General features: G+C 34.9%; 1 protein-coding gene across 6 annotated transcripts in view; it reads right to left on the bottom strand.

The window, feature by feature from the left end:
* LOC115452692 (agrin) overlaps positions 1 to 21,609 on the bottom strand; it is a 99,949-nt gene that overhangs the window by 22,710 nt on the left and 55,630 nt on the right. For all 6 annotated transcript variants that reach the window (XR_005112987.1, XM_037442679.1, XM_030181319.2 and 3 more), the window contains exons 2-7: positions 16,308 to 16,343; positions 10,718 to 10,927; positions 7,828 to 8,040; positions 4,527 to 4,751; positions 2,186 to 2,401; positions 1,701 to 1,922 (exon numbers count right to left, since the gene is read on the bottom strand). Coding sequence is in view for 5 of the 6 variants with exons in the window: in XM_037442679.1 (XP_037298576.1) it covers positions 1,701 to 1,922; positions 2,186 to 2,401; positions 4,527 to 4,751; positions 7,828 to 8,040; positions 10,718 to 10,927; positions 16,308 to 16,343 (1,122 nt within the window). In the remaining variant the exon portion in view is untranslated. The remainder of the gene's footprint in view (positions 1 to 1,700; positions 1,923 to 2,185; positions 2,402 to 4,526; positions 4,752 to 7,827; positions 8,041 to 10,717; positions 10,928 to 16,307; positions 16,344 to 21,609) is intronic.

Below are 21,609 nucleotides of genomic sequence, written 5' to 3'. Positions count from 1 at the left end.
CACATAAATGTCTGAAATACCTGTATGTAAATTGCGACAATGTTCTCCGAAACTAAAAGGATTAACGCCCTGCCCCATAAACTAGTAGGATAAGCGCATGAAAAATGAAGCGTTATAAATAATAAGAATTCCGCTATAAGTTATGGCCAAAAATTAAAAGTGCTCCACTCTGAGTAAATTCTTGATAATTTATTACACGAACGGAATGCCCTATTGAAAAAAAGTTTCATTAAAATGACGTCGGTGGACATGTTAATCGAATATTGTTTCTGCACATCAATATTCCGCACTCAACTACTAGTGATATATTATTTCAATGATTAGATAAATTTATCTATCAAATAAATTATAACCTAACTAAATATAAAAGTGAGACAAATCTACATTATACATACAACTGTGTTTTTAATTAGTTTGTGTTGTAGTACAAAAAAAAATATCTGATGATCGAAAAATCAGCCTTTACATATTTTACGTAGAAATACATTTATAAAAATGTATTATGGCTTAGACTTGATTTTAGCTCGACATTTATAAAAATGTATTTTAGCTTCGCCAAAACATTTTGATTGCCTGCTAACCCTAACAAATAACAGCCGCATCCACATAAAAAAGATAAAGTAGTATAGTAAGGAGTTTCTTTCTGCCTTTCTTCTTCGGGTAGTCATCGCTTAGGTAGTTAGTGAAAGGCTGGTAGGTTAGCTAGGTTAGGGCTTTTATTGTCCTCACCGGTGAGGATCGCGACGCGTTTCTCCCTTATTGCTTATTTAAAAATACATACATACATAATTTTATTTCTTCTTCCCTGCCAGCCCGAGCTGGCTTCTTTGTTTACTAAGTATATTTTTCATTTATTTTATTGTCTTTGTTTATATAAGCTAATATAATTAAGTAATAATTGAATATTCTCATGTACCTTGACTTATCATAAGTGCAACTATGTTCGCCTACGTGATGAATAAAGCATTTTTATTTTTATTTTTAAACAAACCAATATTTTCCCTCAATCGTTTTTTAAATGTTACGAGTTTTGCAGAAAAATAATATGTCGATATTTCCTAATATTTTTTTTTACTTTTTAAATAAATGTAAACAGCCCTTTGAAAAAATATATCAACAGCGTAAATGTTCTCTACATCAATAAAAGAGAAAAAAAAACAATTTAATCTAAAAATGGATAGAGACTTTCCTCGAAAAGGTATTTCATAATTTATTTCATCTTTAAATTCACCGCTGTGGGGAAGGCTCTTTAATTTAAATGACTAATGGAAGCATTTCTTCACTCTTAGAATGTGAAAAATGTAAAATCAAAAGAAATTAGCCAGCTTTCAGTATAATTTTGCCGAATCTCTTTTGTGCGCAGTTACACGGCTAGGAAATGAAGCCTATTAATTTCTGTGTTAGCTTATTGTGACGGGAATTTAATAGAATTTTCTTCCTAAACTCTAATACAGACCTTGTCTAGAATCTTTGTTTTTTTCTCTCAGTCTTGGAGCTTTATTAAAAAGGTCTCGACTTTGATTTAATCAATTGAATTAATTCTGTCTTTATGAAGTCTGAAGTGCTCTGTACCTAGCACTAGATGCGTTTCTTGCTTAAGTAGGTACTACTACTTCGAGCGATCTTGAGCTAAACCATTATAAATCTGAAATATATAAGTACCAAAATTCAGTATGTATGGATACGAGTAAAATACTTACGACAAGTTCCATTGTATAGAGCACGTAGCTCTCCTTCGTTTATTCCCTCCTGGCAAGCGTGCATGCGCATTTTGCACTCAGTGCCGTAAGTGTTGTGGTCGGAGGCGCAGACCGGCGCAAGCGCAGCGTCACACACAGGACACGCACATTGCGCGGCGCCATTACGGGCTATACACGCTCCTCCCCACGGGCATTTAACGCGTGCACACGGGTTTTCCAGACCTATTGTAATAGTTATTTAAATAAATTTTTACCGATAATTATCTTTTGTCAAAGATATTATAAATATAAAACACTTAACCCGTCTTTAAAAATATCACTCAGACTTTTAGGTCACCATTTTTTAATCTTCTTAATTTTTGCATTTTAGTTGTAAACATAAGATAATATTTTCTAATAGACCAATAATTTATAGGACTACAATCAAACAGGTGATACCAAGTATTTTGTACCTGTCACGAAACAATAATATAACCAAAACTCACCACAAGGACCGGCATACGCGACTCTTATATCGCGTCCCTCTAGACACGCGATTCGGTCGAGGTGGCACGGGCTGTCGTAGGTGCGTCCGTCTGTGGCGCACACAAGCCGCACAACGGCCTCGCACTCCGCGCCACAGCCGCACACAGCCACGCCACGCGCGTCCAGCGAGCACTGCTCCCGAAGTCCACACTTCACGGATTCGCATGGATGTTGGGCTGCAAATAAAAACATCCTTACCACTCCAATCTCATCGTATAAGTTAATTTACTTATGTATACACATACCATCAGGACACTTCGATAAGTTGGAGAAAAAATACCGGTGGTCCACATATTATGTAGGTTAATGAAAAACCTGGCGTTCCTAAATAGTAGCCAGAATTATGCGAGTCTGTCTTACTAGAATCACCGCAACAATTTTGCAGAACAGTTTTGGCATAATATAATTTTCACCTAAACTCCTTTACAAAACATAAAATTTTGTGCTGGAGTTAAAAGTTATTATCTTAGAAATCCAGCAAATTGAAACCACTAAACGACGTTTATATCCCCAGCTGCATTGACGTTATTGCTGCGCAGAATGTAGATTTTACCAAGTTATGGATTTCTACGGAGGTGGCATGTTGCGCATTCCAATAGAAAGTAAAGATTGTACACAACATTTTCATAACGGGCGCTAAAGGTTTTCATTGGAACTATCTTTATTTTTTTCTTTGGTTATGATGTTATTATGTATGCTTAACTATTGTGCAAACATCTACCTTCATTTCTCACTACACAATGCAGGAAAATAACCTCGTTGGCAAGAGCTACATGCTGCAAACAACAGATCGGACCTATAAGCCTTCTTAAGTGTAAACTACCAATATTTTTGTATTAACTAGATTCCATAGCCATATAAAAGTATTAAATAATTAGGCACCAATGATAATTAGACTTGTACTATCATTAGTTCAATGTACTAATATAAAAAATGATCTAAAATAAGTATGTTCGGTAAAAGCAAACGTAATAAGGGGTTACATACGTCAAAAAAACATAATTACGGTGTTATAATATTAATACTGCGTGGGTATATGTAGTCTACCTATTACCTTATTAAGGTACATTGTCACTCAGTTACGTGACCAAAAACTATTCTCTTACAAGCACTTTAGTAACAAGTATTCTCAAAGCAACTGACACAATAAATTTTACTTCAAAACGGGCGAGCGCTCAAAAAATTAGACAACAAACGACAAAACTTAATACCACGTAATAAAATTATTTCGTTCCTGTCACAATATCTTTAGGTCGCGTTGACGCTTCGATGCTCGTATTCAATTACTTTCTTCAGAACAAAATGTCTCTTCAACACCGACTACAATAAGGCAGCTGCTTTGCATTTTCGAACAAAGATTTAATTTTAGATTAGCAGACAAGCTTTTCAGCCGACAGAATAATATAGAATTATAATCTTGTTAAAAAGTATTATATTTTATGTACGAGAATACACCATTTTTTCTTTTGCATGTTTGGAATAAGTAGCGATGGGCGATATAGAGAATTTTAAATTTAATAATAAAGAGGGATCATTATTCTAATTGAAAAGGCTTATTTACATTTAATACGAAATGAAAAACTAAACGTTGAGGCACTATGCTCAAATTTTCATGAATTCTTTCTATTATGCTCAAGTTTACTTCCATATTCGGTCCCAAGAATGTCGTAATAGGCCCAGTACCTATATTGTACAAAAACGAATGATGCGGACGTATGGCAACGATATATAAGAACATTCACATAGTTACTTAGTAAACGCATTTTGGGACCAGACAATATATACGCTTTTTTTTTATTGGAAATAGTTTTTGTTACATTTTAATTACACTTATTATAACTTACAAAGTGCACACATCAATGCTCGCGTGCGAAAGTAAGATAATATTATAGTAAAGTCTTTTGTTGTTATCCTGAGGGATATATAAGATCTTTGGTTTCCACAGTACTGAAGCCTGAAATATTCACGTATCACACAGTCATTTGTCTCGGGGCTACGCTGAAGCCCAAAGCCGACCATTTCACAGATTTCATCGCCGGTTGCACCACGAATATAAACTTCATGTTTTGTCTTTGATTGAAAATATTTCCACACAATGTATACAATTTGCCATATTGACCTACATATGTGTGTCGCAGTCCGGGTTAAGCCAGCAGATATTGTTTTGAATAGTCCGGCATAATTATCTCAAATGGCAAGAAATCATCATCCCTCATCATTCGATACTATTTGGACACCACTGCACTTACTGTTAAGTGCAATAGTGTTACTACTATGTTCGTGTAGAAACCAGAATTTTACCTGAAGCGCATTCTCCTCTATAAGCAATAGTGAGCTGTTGTCGGGTTCGGCACGACTCCTGTCGCAGTGCACATTCGCCAGGATAGTCTCTGTAGTCCGAGCCGCAGACAGCGGATCCTGGACGCGCCACCAGCTCGCAAGATGGACCGCAGCGACATACCGGCGCGCGCGCTTCGTTTAGCTGGCACACACCCCCGTCCGCACACTCGTGTTCCGAGCAAGGATCTGTATAAAAGTATGCTATTAACAAAATAATTAAGATAAAATTCGAAGGACATAAAATATATACCTTTGAACGGTATATACACTAGTTCTTGTAAAAAAGTTCTATGTCACATTACAAATATGCATTGGTATTTACATTACATAGTATTGAGTCAGTATATCAGATAATCGAATACTCGTTAATTGTTTTAATATATAAATTACAGATAGATGAGGATGTGATTTTACTATTTCTAATAAAATAATTTACGCTTCTTCATTAAAGAACATATCCTTCAGTAACATTCTGTATCTTGCCCATAAGGATGTATAAGTAAGACGCGGATCACACCGGTTTACCTATAATAGTAGACCTCAAAAATCCCCGAGGTAAACCAAGGGATTGCCAAAATGAAAGGGCAAGTATCCAAAGATCACACGTTACCGTAGGGCTTGAATCCATTCTTAGTAGAGATTTGTAGTAAATTACATCTTTATCGAAAATGTACAGTTCACTCCAAAAAATATATTCGTTGACATAATGACGTTCCAAATTAATTACATTATAATTGGTACAGTAATTGGTCTTCATATATATTTATTTGAGTACGTATACTCAATCATGCCACAGATATCGATTCGTCCTTTAATGAACTAATAAATATTCAAACATGTTGGCAGTCGACACCGTTCTCATAAAATATACAGCAACTTTTACACGGTGAAATATCATAAAAAAACATGCACAGAATCCTACAGATCAATCGTGGATATACGTGGATGTATATTTGTATGTATATAGCTGTTACATGTACAAAAAAATGGTGCAAAGCCCTCAAAGAAAAAATGAAACAATTTAATAAAAGCACAAAGCAAACTAGTAATGTAAATAGAGAATCTCGTGGAGTATGTCGGAATGTGCGGGCTTTTGGTCTTGTACAAATTTAGTTCAAATCAAAAGGTTCTTAGACTAGTTTCGTGAAAAGGGTTAACCGATGTAAGTAAGGAGCATGCCAGATTAAATTACTTGAACAAAAAAATTATCGGCCATCTTTGCGACATTCATTATTTACAAGAATGCGTACTATTTTCAGAATTGATTAAAGATACATAAAGAAAGATTGACTAGAGTAAATCTTTACACAGTAGAAATATAAATAAAACTAAAGTTTGTTTATCGGATTACTGAAAAGCAAAATAGATCTTTCGACTTCTTTGTGAATATTTCTTGTAATATATTCATAAGGAAGATCGATCACAATATGTTCTAGTTCAAAAAGTACTACACAAAGTGAATATTAATCAAGGTAGACATTACAATTTATTATTACATGGGCTTAGCTCCCTAATATTTCACCTCTACGGCATGATAAGTAAAACTGACGTTAAATTTGGAAATTTATTCGTACACGCAAAGATTAGAAACCCCGATGTCAGTAGGAAACACTAAACCCTGACATATTACCACCGCCTGTGTTATAAAATCTGGATAAAGAACACGAAATTATTATATCTACGTGTTAAACCTCGAGTATTAGCCAAAGGAAATTCATGTCACAATACGAAATAACCGATTATTTGATAAGAAATTGTACGGCATCCTGTATTGGATTGATATCATCGTAGAAATCTTTTGCGATAAATAAAATCATACTGACAGAAAGCGTGACGCGTTTCCAAACGTGTTTCCTCTCCGGCTGATTTCATTCAGATATCGTCACGTCATCCTCTTGGGGTGAAATGAAATGTTGACCCTTTTTGTGTACTCCACGTCTGTTATCACGAAGAAGCCTTCCCTAACGAGTTTCTTTTATACTCTGAAGGATCTACACTAACAATACGCTTCCATTTGTAATTAATAATCCCTCATTAAAAATATTAAAAATGTACCCTATTATTTCTGTGTCCTGCTACGATGTTATTAAATTTCCTTAATTAATGTGTATTATAGTCGCGAAGCGCGAAATTAAGAAATGTTAAAAAGGTATATCGCCGCCATGATTTCATTTCTGATTAAGCTTTTATTTATTTGGTGTCCGCGAACGGTCTGTATTAATTAAATTTAATTGCAATTTCTAGGGTATTCATTCGGAGCTGATTTAATAATAACATGTAAGTAACGCTTTATTTAATTAAGGACAATTTGCGTGCAATAATTTTGTCATTGTGCATTAAATCTATATGATAATATATTTTCACATTCAAGTTTGTTAGTATGCAACACTAGTTAATAGCAAATAGCAACTGCTTTGGATTTATTTCATACTATAATATAATGTTTAAGTCATGATGTCTAGTAACAATATTGATATAATAGTTTACGAAGATGTTAAATTGCATTAAATTCTATAGTACGAATAGTTCTGTCTTTACAATATAATTTGATGTGTTGTATGTGAAAATTAAAATCCGCTATTAAAATATCCGCTTTAAGATAATTTATAGCACAATACTGTTCGTTCAATTCGTGAACACACTTACCTAAAAATTCCTTTAAATTCCAATACAAACCACGTATTGCTCTTTCGAATTTGGACCAAATACAACAAGAATTGGCAACAACGAACGATTCACCGTCCACAAGTTAATCTGCTATTACGTTTGAGACGACTTTTGTATCCAATATATATAGAGTTTGTTTAAGAGCCTGTTCCTACTAGAATCCAACTACATATCATAATATATCTTTAAAAAAAATACATGACATAATAATTACTTTTGTATGTATTTTAATGTTAAAATATAATACTGTTGCACCTTGTATATACCTTCAATCGTAAATCATAATATTAATACTATTAATAATAAATTTCTTCTTGGTCGTGTTCTTCATTATTGAAGGTCTTGTCTCTGAAAGGCCTTCGTGGTTGTATGTATAAGATCTTTCCATTTTGCTCGGTTTTCGGCTTCTTTTAATGCATTCGCAATAGACAATCCAACAAGGGCAGTCACTTGATCTACGGCTAGATGTACTTTGCCCACCACAAATAGCTTGTCAAGGTTATCTGTGTAACAGCGGGCAATAGGTACAAAATACCCAAGAATTCTTGGTCATTTAATCAAAACAATGTTACTTAATCACAATTGTATTACTCACCACATTTTCCGTGATATTTGATGCTTATATTGAGAGTATTATCACAGGCATGTTTGTCCAGATGGCACGCTGATGGATACTCCTTCCCGTCGGTTCCGCAGACAGGCTTCCGTCGTTGACAACTCCGTGGACACCTGCATTCAGGCTGGCCATAGCTCGCCACGCAGCGAGCTCCGACTGGGCAGGACACTCCGGCGCATGGATCCCCGGCTTCTGTACAAACATATTTAGGTTTTTTTTATAAGGATTAACTCTAATATAAGATACAATCATTAAGCACTAATCTAAAAATAGTCCGTTACATAATATAACGCATATATTATTAATAAAGTCTCTATAGGAAAATAAAAAACATCGCCATGCTGTGGAATTAATTTCTTGTATTGACAACGTTACCTTTCAAACTAAAAAGCAAAAATAGCGCCGCCAAAACAGGTATTTTTTTATTTTCCTGATCAGGCTATGACAACGATATTAACATCTTTAAAAAAATAATAAACATTTAAATTGATAAATAGAAGCGCTAATTACTGTCTAGTAACCATTGGCGGTGTATAGATAATATTCAAAAGAATTAGACATATCTAAGACAAGAGCGAGGAATCAATTGGTACCAAATTTCTTTTTTTATACATACATACATAACATCACGCATTTATCCCCGAAGGGGTATGCAGAGGCGCAACTAGGGCACCCACTTTTCGCCAAGTATGTTCCGTCCCATGATGTGATAGGGGGCGAGCCTATCGCCATATCGGGCACAATTTCCAGACTCCGGGCTGATACTGAGCAGAAAAACCCAAATATCACTTTGCCCGACCCGGGACTCGAACCCAGGACCTCAGAGCGCTATTGTACCGGACATGCAATACAACTACGCCACCGAGGCAGTCAGTTCTTTTTTTATGGTCACGGCAAATTGGGCCCCACTGTACCTGATGGTAAGTGGAGTCCAGAGGGTCCAATAAAATGTTGGCTGACGAGAGATGATTACCCCTCGACAGTGGACACAATTATGCCGGCCTGTTGAAACCGGATATACACAGGCTGATCCCGGAACGCGGCACTATGGCGAGTTTTAACACTTTGTGTACGGTGGTCGCTATCTGGGCGGATATACAATATATCCTCCGCCAGCAAAATTAATATCGCAAGATCGGTAAGAAAGAAAATAATTTCAAGAGTTTTAGACGCTTAAAAATTATTAGACCGTTAGGTATTCAAATTTATAAGTAAAACCTCAAAGTCGGCCCACGCTTTCATTAAAGGGTTGTTCGGTGTCCAATTTTGACAAACCATTTTGTGCATATTTAATTAGTTCCTAATCCCTCAGACGCGTTTTTGGTGAAAAATATGATTTTTGTTGGGTCCGTCCGTATACAGGGTCATTTTGACATTGCGTTACTAAATGAATCAACATACTCGTCTTCAACTTTGCTGACATTGTGCCAAAAATCATCCATTAATAACGAATATATTCACCAAAAATCCTGATCTTTGTTTTTAGAATTTTTGATAATTTTGTAGTTTAATGCGAATTTGTCGTGTGCGTGAATGGATTTCTGACTGAAAGTATGATGTTACCGCTGCGACAAATTCTCTTAGAGTGGTAGTAGTGGCATTAGGCGTAACATTAAAATTACTTTTTATTAATATTTATTTTGTTCGAAACTTACACTTTTTTATTTTACATCTACGGCTCAAGTAATTTATTGTAAAGTGTTATTTCCAAGTAGATAAGTTTAAGCTTTCATTTAGTAACGCAATGTCAAAATGACTCCGTATAAGGGACGTTCCCGATAATTTACAACTTCAAAAAGGAAATATTGGGACTGCTACAAAAGATTCACATATTTATATGATTCTATGCAACGAACTTTCGACACATCTATAAGTTAAAACCCACCGCTATTTCCAATTGATCTACTGTCAAAAACTTGGACAATCCTAAACTCTTACTATGTTTATATATAACATAGTAACATAATATTATGTCGTTTTATTTTAAAATTTCATAAAATAAGTAACAAACTCTCATCAAGAATAGTTATTGTCATATTTTTTAACATTATATTAAAAGGTTGTTGCTCGGGCCTTGTAATTGTCAATACCTGACATTTTTAACTGGCTGTAACTGCTTTGTACTTGGCTGAATAGCAACATTATACATTAGGCGAACATTATATTAATATTAAGTAGACCGTAAAAAGTTTTATAAAGTCACTTCTTAACTCTCGCATCCTTGGGTTTGCCGGTATGCCTCCAGTGGGATAGACCGGCATAATCTCACGTAATACTTAGATTATACAGTACTTGTCAGATTCAGTGTAGTCATTATGGTGTTAGTATTAATAAAATCGATTTCATGGAACTCTTTACGCAACGGATACGAACACTGCAGCTGCGATTCCATCAGTATAGGGGCAAATGTTTGTGGATAACGCAAACATTTGACGCACAGCGGGAATCTAATAATTGAGTCCGCTACTCTAGCGTCGCGTCGGAATTAATAACAAAGTTTATGATACCAATTAATAAAACAACAAAGACCCTGATTGGAATTAAATATTCACTAACTTCGCGTAAATTTTACCGCACAACCATCGTGGACAACATTGGTTAGCTATTTATCAGTACGTGATTACGGGACACGATAAAATTTGATAATTTTAGTAGTTTTAAAACATGGAATCGAGATATTTTAGTAAACATGATGTCTCTAAAATAACAAACCCTTAGAAATATGGTATCTTAAGATTTAAGAATAATAACTTCAAAAGAATTAAAACTAAGTGTTTTTACAATATCCCATCTTCAGTTATCTCAACAATTACAAAAAATATAATTATATACTCACCGCCCACCAATAAAAAATAAAAATAACACTAACCGCATTCGCCATCATGCTTGACGCGCAGATTCAGCCTTCGTTCGCACGCCTCCTTACGTAGGTAGCAATGGTTGCGGTAGGTCCGGCCAGCAGTCGAACACACGGGCGCGGCGGTCGGCGGGCAGCTCGCAGGACAGGCGCAATGGGCACGTCCGTCCCCCAGGGACACACACTCCGCACCCCATCGACAAAACGTTTTTTCACACGCCTCTGCAAAAGGAAGTATAGAGGAAAAAGTTCTGCGATTACCTTGACGTATCTAGTTTTTGTTAGGGTTTCTTGGAATTGGGATTTTTTCGAGATGTTTAAGGACACTGTAGCTACAATTTACAATGTTATTCAATTATTGTTGCAACTGAATGGCGTTTTTGTGAAAACTAAAATTCAACTCTAATATTGAATGACACACCAAAAGAACTTTATAAATATTAAAATTTATACATAGTTATATTAAAACAGTACATTATGCTCGTGATAGCGATCTCAAAGAAGTGAAAAGAACTGCAACTTATTTATAAATTACTGACACAAATTCTAACCCAAAATAACTCAAGTAACCGTTTCGAATAAAAATGTTTGAAATAACAATGAAAAATAGGATACAAAACATACGTAACATAATAGGTAACAGTTTATAATATTCCACAATTTATTTACAAAACCAGATAAAAACATTATTCCGTTACTTGGAATGTTAATGTTAATGCTTACTTGGAAGATTTAAAACAACTTTGTCAGCCTGAACGAATAAGAAAACAAAAGTCTCCGTCTTTTGAACGGAACGTAATTGATTGCGATTCTAGACTCTGAATAGAGCTAATAAAGCCGATATTCTCGATTCGAACGGAAGGAAAAATTCTTTTAAATAAGACTTAATTCTGTATATAACTCGGGTGTAGTCGAAGCAATTTCCAATTTTCTATCTGGGGACTACGAGGCGTGAGTAAATTATTAAGAAGGTCTTAAATAAGATGCAAACATCAATGTTTTCACAGCACTGTTATTAGCTGCCGTCTCACGAATTGCCAAATTCTATTTTAGATAAAATTCGGAGCAGGTATGACTTGAATTCCTTGAGCTGTAAATAAAAAACATCTACTAGAATAACTAATAATTTCGTAATAGAATAATAAAATTTGCCAAATTAATTACTTGCGATGAATACAAATACTTTTTAGGTGTAAACCTCAGCTAAAAATGTATACTTAAAAATTATAACTATGTTATTTATTAGTTCAATAACTAGAATTAATTAAAATGTTAAATAATTGAATACAAAAAATATTACCTAAATGAATTTTATAAAACATGGTTTTCACTCCATTTTCATAATAAAAAATAATTATCGTACCCATTGCTCATGTTTATAACATTTAAATATTATTCTAAACGTTGTTTTCTTATTTAAGTACCTCCCTTTTGATTTATTGCTAAATTTATAAAGGTTTTGTTGATAAATAAGTACATTAACAATAAAAAAAAAATATTCTTTTTTTCTTGTTAATTTTTCTTTTTATTAAATCAAAGATCATATCAAATAGAAAGCTCTTCTGTAACACATAACAGGCTGACAAATTGTTTAAGCATTACGTTTGTCTTTTGAAAAAACAGGTCAAGTATCAGAATTCAGCCGCGAACTCATTTCCTTTGCTTTCATACAAATGCTGTCAAGAGTCGACGAATCCGCTTAGAGAAAAGAAAGCAGTCGGAAATAACAATTTTGTAAGAAACAAACAAAATGTTAGAATACGAATCGCTGTAGGAGAAGCCCGAGATAAATGGTGACAAGGAGGGAAGATAAAAATGATGGCGGATGCTTTCTGAATGGAAGAAAATTAGGAAATTCACCGAGACGCTTTTTTCAGGCCAGCGGACTGTTTAAATTATCCGCATTATCTGAACGTAAATAAATTTGTATTTATGCGGGTTGAATGTATAAAGAGAGGCTTCGCTCGCGCGCCCATTGCGTCCTATATCGCTGTCGGCTAGAGGCATTACCGTTAAAATACAAAAATGAATGCCACAATATTTTATGTCCAATACGTACGCACCTGCACGGATATAATGTTATGAAAGTATTCCCTACTATTCCGAAAGTAGGTATATGTTTTACATTGTGTATGTATATATTCTTAATAGAACAATATATTTACTGTAAACAGAAGACTACACTGGAAACCATACGAAACTTCCAAACAGAAATAAAAACTTAATATAAACGGCAAAAGTTCATTAAACGAGACGTTTGTTTAGCGAAATAAGCCGAAAATAATATGGCATCACTGTCGACGACATAATGCGGGACGCACCCTTCCTAAGTCTCAGAGACAAAGCAATTTTGTTGGCTCGAGACACCGAGTTGGCATGTCACCCGCACTGTAGCTACATGGGGATTGTAGCCTTAAGATAAGGTATTACGAGTAACTCTGGGGTCGTCTACCAGCTATTTGGTTTAAATTAGACAGCAGTTTCCATAATCAGTGCCGCATCTAGCTCCAACTTTTTAAATGTTCCGTTTGTCTTTGCGTCAAAGCCAAACTTTTACATAGAACATTTGTACTGCAAAAATAAAGCCGCTGCTCGTTTGTTTTTATTGTGGCTCTGAGCAAATTAGCCACTGAATGAAAAATAAATCTTTCGGTTTAACTCTTTTAATTTTATTTGTTTGCTTTTCGTGTATTAAAGCTATGAACGAACCATTTTCTATATCAATTCCTTCTCAAACTTATTTTGATTCTAAAATATTTTTCATCAGATGCGGTAGGCAACAGCCGCTGGCATAGTAAACGCTACGCCAATATAGGGACTTTGAAGTTGGCGGAGTGAAATAGAGAAATGCAAAGATGTACTTTACCTGGGGCAATAATTTGACCCGTCATGTTTAATATAAGGCCCTCTGCTAGCAAACGGCCTTGAGCATTCGTTCCATACATTTTCGGCGCATAGAGGACAGCAAGATAAATTAATAGATAATTCTGCTTCCTCCTGCATTAGTTCATTTCTGGGTGATGTGAGAAGTAACGTCTAGCGTCCCTCAGTTTCAAGTATAGTACGGATCCACGCTCTGTTAGGTAATTCAGAATTCTGGGTGTCATCTACTGTGTATAGATATGCATAGAAATCATCTCAAGTTACCGAGTAATTTTGTGAACTGTGAATCAGTTCCGTAAGAATGCCAAAAGTTACGCCACGTCGTAGGTATGTTACAACAGCATAAATTAATATTGCTACATACATCTTATGGTTCTGCACTTTCTCTATCTTCGACGAATCGTTAGTATTAGTAATATATGAGTTCTTGTCTACTATACTTTTCTTCAATCAACCTTTATGTCACTCCAATAGGGTTGAAGAACAGAGATTTTAAAGGACGCAGGAGAAATTATTGGGCATATAGTTTTTACGACTGGCTGCCCAACTGACGCGAACCTCCTCCGGGAGAGTTAGTCTCAGCAATTGGTGTAGTTAAATTCATTCTATATTTGCTATGCACAATACGTGTAGTAATATGAATGGTTAAAATAACCGCTCAAAAATAGTTATGTGTTAAACATAAAACGCTATGGATATGTTATTTATAACGTAACACTTTTTAAAAATAACAGAACTGATTAAAATGTTAATTTCAGTGTAAAATTTTTAAGCCATTATTTAACATAATTTGACATGACATGCACATTTGTATACGCTGTCCAAATTTTAAATAATATTGTAAAAACATCGAGCGTTTGGCAGTTTTTCTTTTTTTTTTTGTTATATGGGTACAAGCACTATGTTTTTATGCTACGCCAAAGATCGAAACAGTTGTGTACTTCCACACCATTCGGTTGATTAGTGATATATTTGTGAAAGTATTTATGTTAAAAAGGTTGATCTTTTTATTCTAATCAATATCGCCTCAGTTCCAATCAATATTATATCTTTCGTGTGCAAGACGACGTTAGGGAACAGAGCCATTGCTTCGTCTACTTTTGCTACCAAGCAGCAGTATGCTAGCACTCTTGCCAATACCATTACTGGCCCCAACTCTCAATAGCCCTAATGGATATCAAAATGATTTAAATTATCGTATAGGTATGGAATATGCAAATATATACGGCACTAACTCTTGCGCATAGTTTTACTCGCGTGAAAGACTTTTCCCAGGATAAAAATCGCGCTTTTTTTCCGGGAAAAGAGTAGGGTATATCTTTTCCAGGGTCTCAAGTTATCACCATACCAAATTTCACTGAAATATGTTCGTTAGTTCTTTTTAGTTTGTCGCGATCAGACAGGCGGACACGGCGGGGGACTCTTTTATAATGCGTAAGGATATTGATTCTTGGAATCGTATTTGTTTCGAACTACCAAATCCGTAAGAGTAAGTACAGCAATATATTGTTTAATATTAATTTATTAAATAATACTTCTCAATATTTTTTTACTTAATTAAACACGCTGAAATAATTAATTGGTTTGTACAAAAACCAATTTCATCAAATATCTCTTGTGAATAGAAATGATAAATGGAGGTAATTTATTTTATAATAAAATGATTTATTGTTTAATAGTAACATAAAGTGTGAATAAGCATATCAAGCAATTAATATAGGAGATTCCTTCGTTTATTGCATTAATAATACTAAATTAATAATTGGTATTTTATGAAACACTTGCCTGTAAAACTTTGTCACAATAAAATCTAACTAATCGAAAAAAGTACAGCGTTATGTTGTTTACAAATAGTTATTACAGTAATCTAAGCTATAGATGATATTATACAGTAGGACCTAATATGCTTAGGGGGCCTGTGGCGGGTCGGCAGCCCAATACCTAAGAAATGTTTAAGAGGCTGACGGGTTGCTTCGAATCACGACTGTGATTCCGAAGTCTCAGTTCTTGGACTGTGAGAAGTTATGCCCAATAGCCGACTCCTGTGAGGGTTGCATGCATATGCGTTACCCGCAACCGTCGATGCGAGAGGAGAGAGTAGCATAGCGGGGTTTTAGTCGGATATCTACTCCGGTGTGGCTGGTAGGCGTTACATTCCCCTTATAGCCGAGGGCGTCCTTCGGTGTGCATAGCCTCCTGAGCCCTCCCACATCCAACATAGAAAATGGGCTGTTCTAAGCGGCACAACGCATGGGCGGTTGCGTAGAAAACTTAACTCATTCGGTCAAAAAAAATCCGCAATCGTCCCTAATATGCTGAAGTTAACCATCGCAGAGTTTTGATTGGAATTGACATGCAAAGAGTACGTATAGAGTGTAAGGGACTCGGCCCGGCGGTAGTCCGACGTTTTCCATCTCTCTTCGGGCGATTCAACGTCGTCACCACCCGAAATAACCGCCCATTCGCCCCCGATAAAAGCTGGTTGGCAGTGGTCATCACTGGTGATCACTTTCTCCGCGAAACCAAAAAAGGGCCTAGTAATAAGTTTATGTTCTATGTAAAGATTTTAAAATCTTTTATAAGACAACGAAAAGTTCTCAAACGTATATACCTTCTCGTCATCCAACCACAGTTGTCTAATTTACTTATTTAAACTGAAGTCGCTCATACAATATATTATAACTCTATAAAATAAAGAATAAATATAAGTACTGCTTACCTTCTGGGGCAGGCGGTCGAGGTTGGTAATGAAGATCTGAAACAATAAAAAATGACCTTAATTAGTTTGACAGAATTGTTCAGTTTTTAATGACATTATCAATTTCTATAGAGCCTGTAGTATAAGCAATGATGTTCTGCTTTTCTTTTTATTTGAAACACATTTCAGTCGTGTCAAATCTACGTCAATTGTGTTTCCGTACGAGACATTGTAATTTGTACGCAATATATTCACCGGATATTATGAGACTTCTAAAGTCTAAGCGTGACATACTTAAAGCAGGATGCCTAAGGTGAGCGGATTGCTCGTCACTTTATTCAGGTTTAAAAAAATTAACCATCAATATAATATTAAATTTTCACGAAAAAAAATCGTAAATTCAAGACTAATGAATTCCAGATATTTTTCTCACGAAGACTTAATGAACAGTATGAACTATGAATAATAAATACACACACAATACATATTATATAAACCAATGCTCTTTGTAGTACAAATGCTAACCTCAAATTATGGATGTTATTGTGATGCCGGACTATTTCCACACCGCAGCGCAAATTACCTAGCTGTAATTATCACAATCTATTTAATAAATTAGCTTGCATATACCTTTTTGGGTTGTTAGCCTTTTACGTTAATTTTGTATAATGGTATTGTAATTAATAATTAATGAAAAATTTATCATATTAAACATATTGTGGTTTTGGGAGATAATATGATTTATTAAAAAGTCACAATTCCCCGACCATTATTAGTGTTTCTGGACAATAGATCACCAGCTGTAAATACGTTCCTATCGATTTGTTTATTGCATAAATTAAACTTATAAAACTCTTGATATTAAAGCCATGGCGAAGTCAGTATAAAATGAAGATGTTCATGAGACGACCGCACAGTTAGTTGATTGATAGGAATTGCCGTACATACTAAAAGTAAAAAGAACTAAACTTATTAAAAATAGACATTAAGCCCGTTATCGATTATAACACAATTAAAGCGTGGGGAATTTGACCGCATTTATTTTGTATGCACGTTGCTATTGCGTCTTTTTTTAGACGAGTATGACAAATTGATTCTACATCTACTGGTAATCGGAGTGTGGTCCTGATAGAGCGTCAGCTGACTAGGGATAATTATCCGTCGCTGGTCGCTATAGTTATGCTGGCCTGTTCAGAACCGGATATCATCATCATTAGCCGCAGGATGTCCACTGCTAAACATGGGCCTCCCTCAAAAATTTCTAGATCAATTTATTGGAAGCGGATATACGGAATACGATATACTTTACTTAGGCCAGAGTGACGGGTTTTAGTCCTAGTGTACGATGATCACTATCCCGGCGAATACTAATATCCTAACAACAGCGTTTCTAACGGACACAATTTTATAGTATATATAGAGCAAGTGACTTAATACGACTCGCCGTGCCTAATCGACGTCGGGTGTTAGACCGGTAGCAGTTGTTCGCTTTTGTAACTCTTGGTTACCCTTTTCGATCCCCTCGAGAATTAAAGTAAGGGGGAGTGATTAGTATTCTTACGCCGCCGATCGACCCCACTTTACAACCTAAATCGCTGTCACTGTGCCAATGATGCGTTTTACTCTTTATAAAGTTTATTTTAAGTGCTGGTGGCAGAGAATTTGTATTCCAACGTATAGCGATCATAGTACATAAAGTGTAAACTCCGTCACGGTAGCTAACGACTATCGTTTTGCAGGATCAGCCTGTTTACTGCTTACGATCAGGCCAGCATAATTATGGCAACTGACGAGGGGTAATCATCTCTCGTCAGTCGATACGCTATCTGAACGCAAGTCAACTTATACTCAAATATAGTGAAGGAAATTTGCCAACTTAAAAAAAATGTGTTTGATAAAGACCGCGACCCCATCCCGCATCGTGTAGTCGTTGAAAATATTCGTCGCAACACAAATAAGCACCGCAATATTAATTAAATACTGCGTATAAAAGTATTTACTTAAACAAAGGCAACTCTGGTTGCCCAAATTTCCATAAGGCCGAGAATAACACGTAAGAAAAATATTTTTCTGTGAATTTTGGAGGTAGAACTTTGATATTTCTAAGAATGTTTACATTATCATTTGAAAGGATTTTGTTAAAGAACTTCAAATATTCTTTCGAATAAAGTTTGTGTTTTTTTGTACCTTTGTGAAAATATATTACTCATTTTATGGAGTACTTTTTGTTTATTATAACATCATAATGGTGTCAAGGAGGAAAATTACGTGAAATATTACCACACAAATATTTTGAAAATTTCGAATTTACGCACTAAAAAAATCTTCAAAGCTCAATGTACATTTTTTGATTCTAGCAGGAATGGGTTTCTCAAAGCATTAAACATTACTATAATCATATATTCCAAAATATACCACTACTTTATCTAAATATCAAATAATGTTTGTCGTAATATGTCAATGAACAAACCAAAATCACAATACATATTTTATAGAGATAAGCCAGCACACGAAAATAAAACAAATATAAAAAAACATGTCCCCTGTAGCTTGACATTCCACTTATTTACTTAAAACAACATAACAAGCAAAGGCAATGTTTAAACAACAATTTGGGACGGTTACGGCGTGATGCAAATGTTCAGGTATCGTAAACCGAACGCTACGTGGGCGGCATTTTTATGCAAAATGCCTGACAGTCAGCCGTCTGCATTGTAATCTAAATACAATATTTATTTTGTGTATAACCAATAACGATTGTAAAACAATGCAACGCAGTAATTAGACAAACGCAATTTATATTCTTTTTATACAGGGTGATTTAAAATATGTCCCTATTTTCTATCGACTTTATTTGAAGAAATAATTAGAAGATTAGTTAACAGCGTTGACTCTGATTGGTGGGATTTGTTGAAGACACGTTTTCCGATCAGCAAGGTGTAACACGTGGAGATATGCCACATTGCATCCCAAGAGATATTGTTTACGATCCCACATGTGAACATAATATTCTTACTAACCTTAAAATTTACTTAAAATAATATCAATATAGTCCAAAAGTGACTACAATTAATACAAACGTGAATTTTTGAATTACAAATCGTCATAAATTATCTAAACTCTGGTCACGGAACGTGATTTCGAGCAGCGAATCAGTTTTCACGATGTAATAATTTAATTATAGAAACTAATTGACCAAATCAACAAGATTTTTTTGTTTATATCATTATTACAGTGATACTTAAAAAAATAGCCCTAAGAAAAATAACCTTGCAAAAAATAAAACTAATTCAGAGAGTATATTTAGTCACTTCTCCTGAGCAATAAATAATGTTGACAAAACAAAAAGCTCACGTTTTGTATGTCGAAAGGTCTCGTTCGGCAAACATACTGTAACCGAATTTGCGACGTTGAAGCCGTGAGCGAACTCTCGACTCATTCTTGTGCCCTCGGATGTCCTGTTACAATACGCAACAGAAGACTACACGCATTGTTAGTTTTCGTACGTTAAAAGCATTCGGAACGAAAACGAAAACACAACGAAATACTTGTATTTTTATTTTACTTGTGAATACGAATGAATTTAGTGTTTGTTATTGTGTATGTGAATTGCGATTCCCAAAAAGATAATATAAGAATTATAGACGATAGATTTGTAGTTTATTTTAACTCATGTTTAAAACGTGCGTGATCTCAACCGACTTTAGTGTATGTGTTAAAAGCAAAGCATACCTAATAATAAGCGTTGAAAACTTATGCGTTCTTATTTCAACAAATCATTTTTCTTCTGAGTTATTTAACGTAGTTCGAAAAAAATTTCTAAATCTAAAAACCATAAGTATAATTGAAGTAATGCATTATTTCATAAGTATAATATAAATATAAGTAAGTCGTATATATGAATATTTAAATATTCATTAGAATTTATATTAATTCAACTTCCCGGCGCCGCATATTAATTAGTTTATTTCCTTACCTTCACGAAATACTTGTCCAGAAAAAAATAACGAAAATGTCAAAACGTCACATTGCATTAAAATTCGTACAGATACAGATCTCCGATTCTCTCGCAAAAGTTTAATCTCGCCGTCAGATGGCAAAAGCAGATAATGAGGCAAATTACTTTGATGTAAAAAAATTACCAAAAATATTTTAAATTTAATTCCAAACTCCAACTCCTATACGACACGACCTAACAATCCTCAAGAATTCCAGATAATAAAATCTCACTCACAAAATTTATATGAATACATTTCGGCGGACACAAAGGTGTTGCAACTAATGTCGGGATAAATATAAAATACGACGAGTGTAGCCACTGGCGGGCTGCGGCGTGTTGGTGCTCGCCATATTGTTTTATTGCAAATTGGTTGGACGTACACCGCGTCTGTCCTTTACATATACGAGGCTATTAAACTACGGCGGGTGTCCAGTCACGTGTTAAACGAATCCGATCGGTGCAACAACGCCAGACTTCGGCTGCTCATGTCGTGTAAGGTTTAGAAAATGGACGCTATGCAAATGGCGAACCGGCTCGTATTGTAAAATGAATTTGTGAATTTTTAAAGGTTTTTACGTCTTTCGTACGGTTACGAGCGATAAAGTTGAGTTTTATTATGTTTTATGTTGCACTATCGGAGTAGAGTTAATTTTTATAGAAGGCTGTCTTTTACGGGTAAATTAGATTAATATAACGAATTCGACAAGTTTCCAGCTTTGCATGTTTCAGCGTATTTTAATTTTAATAAAATGTTAAATTATTAATAATATATTCTTTTTACCTGATGTTAATGTGTGTTTTTTATAGTAGAGGTTTTAGAGGCTAGATATTTCTCATAAAAATATTGCTAATGGGCGCCACGTTTTCTTTTATCAAACCCTATTTAACAACTGATAAGTAATCAACAAATATACTAACATGTATCCATACAATATCATTTTATTTCAAAATGGAACTGCTTATTTGATTTTATGTATTGAACGTCTGGTTTTGTGTGCTAAATTTTACAATGTGCCATGCACTGTCTACCGTAGGAATATGATAAACTGCCATTTACCACGAAGGTTATCACTCCAATAGTGAGTCACCCGAAACATGCAGGTTTCATCGCATTATAATAGTGTTGGGACAAACATTTGCCAAACTCGTCTACTGTACGTCTTCAACATGACATGTTTCAGCGACATTGCGGTTCTCGCTATACTAAATAATAATGTTTGACCTAATGATGATTTTTATTATTGTTGCGGAAATCATGTAAATCATGATATCATTATGATATTACGATATGACGAGTTGACAATCTAACTACGATGTTTTTTT

This window comes from Manduca sexta, chromosome 25 (genome assembly GCF_014839805.1).
Source record: "Manduca sexta isolate Smith_Timp_Sample1 chromosome 25, JHU_Msex_v1.0, whole genome shotgun sequence".
NCBI classification, from domain to species: Eukaryota; Metazoa; Arthropoda; class Insecta; order Lepidoptera; family Sphingidae; genus Manduca; species Manduca sexta.
Note: the sequence above shows the minus strand (reverse complement) of the source record. Positions and strands in the feature narration are given on the sequence as shown.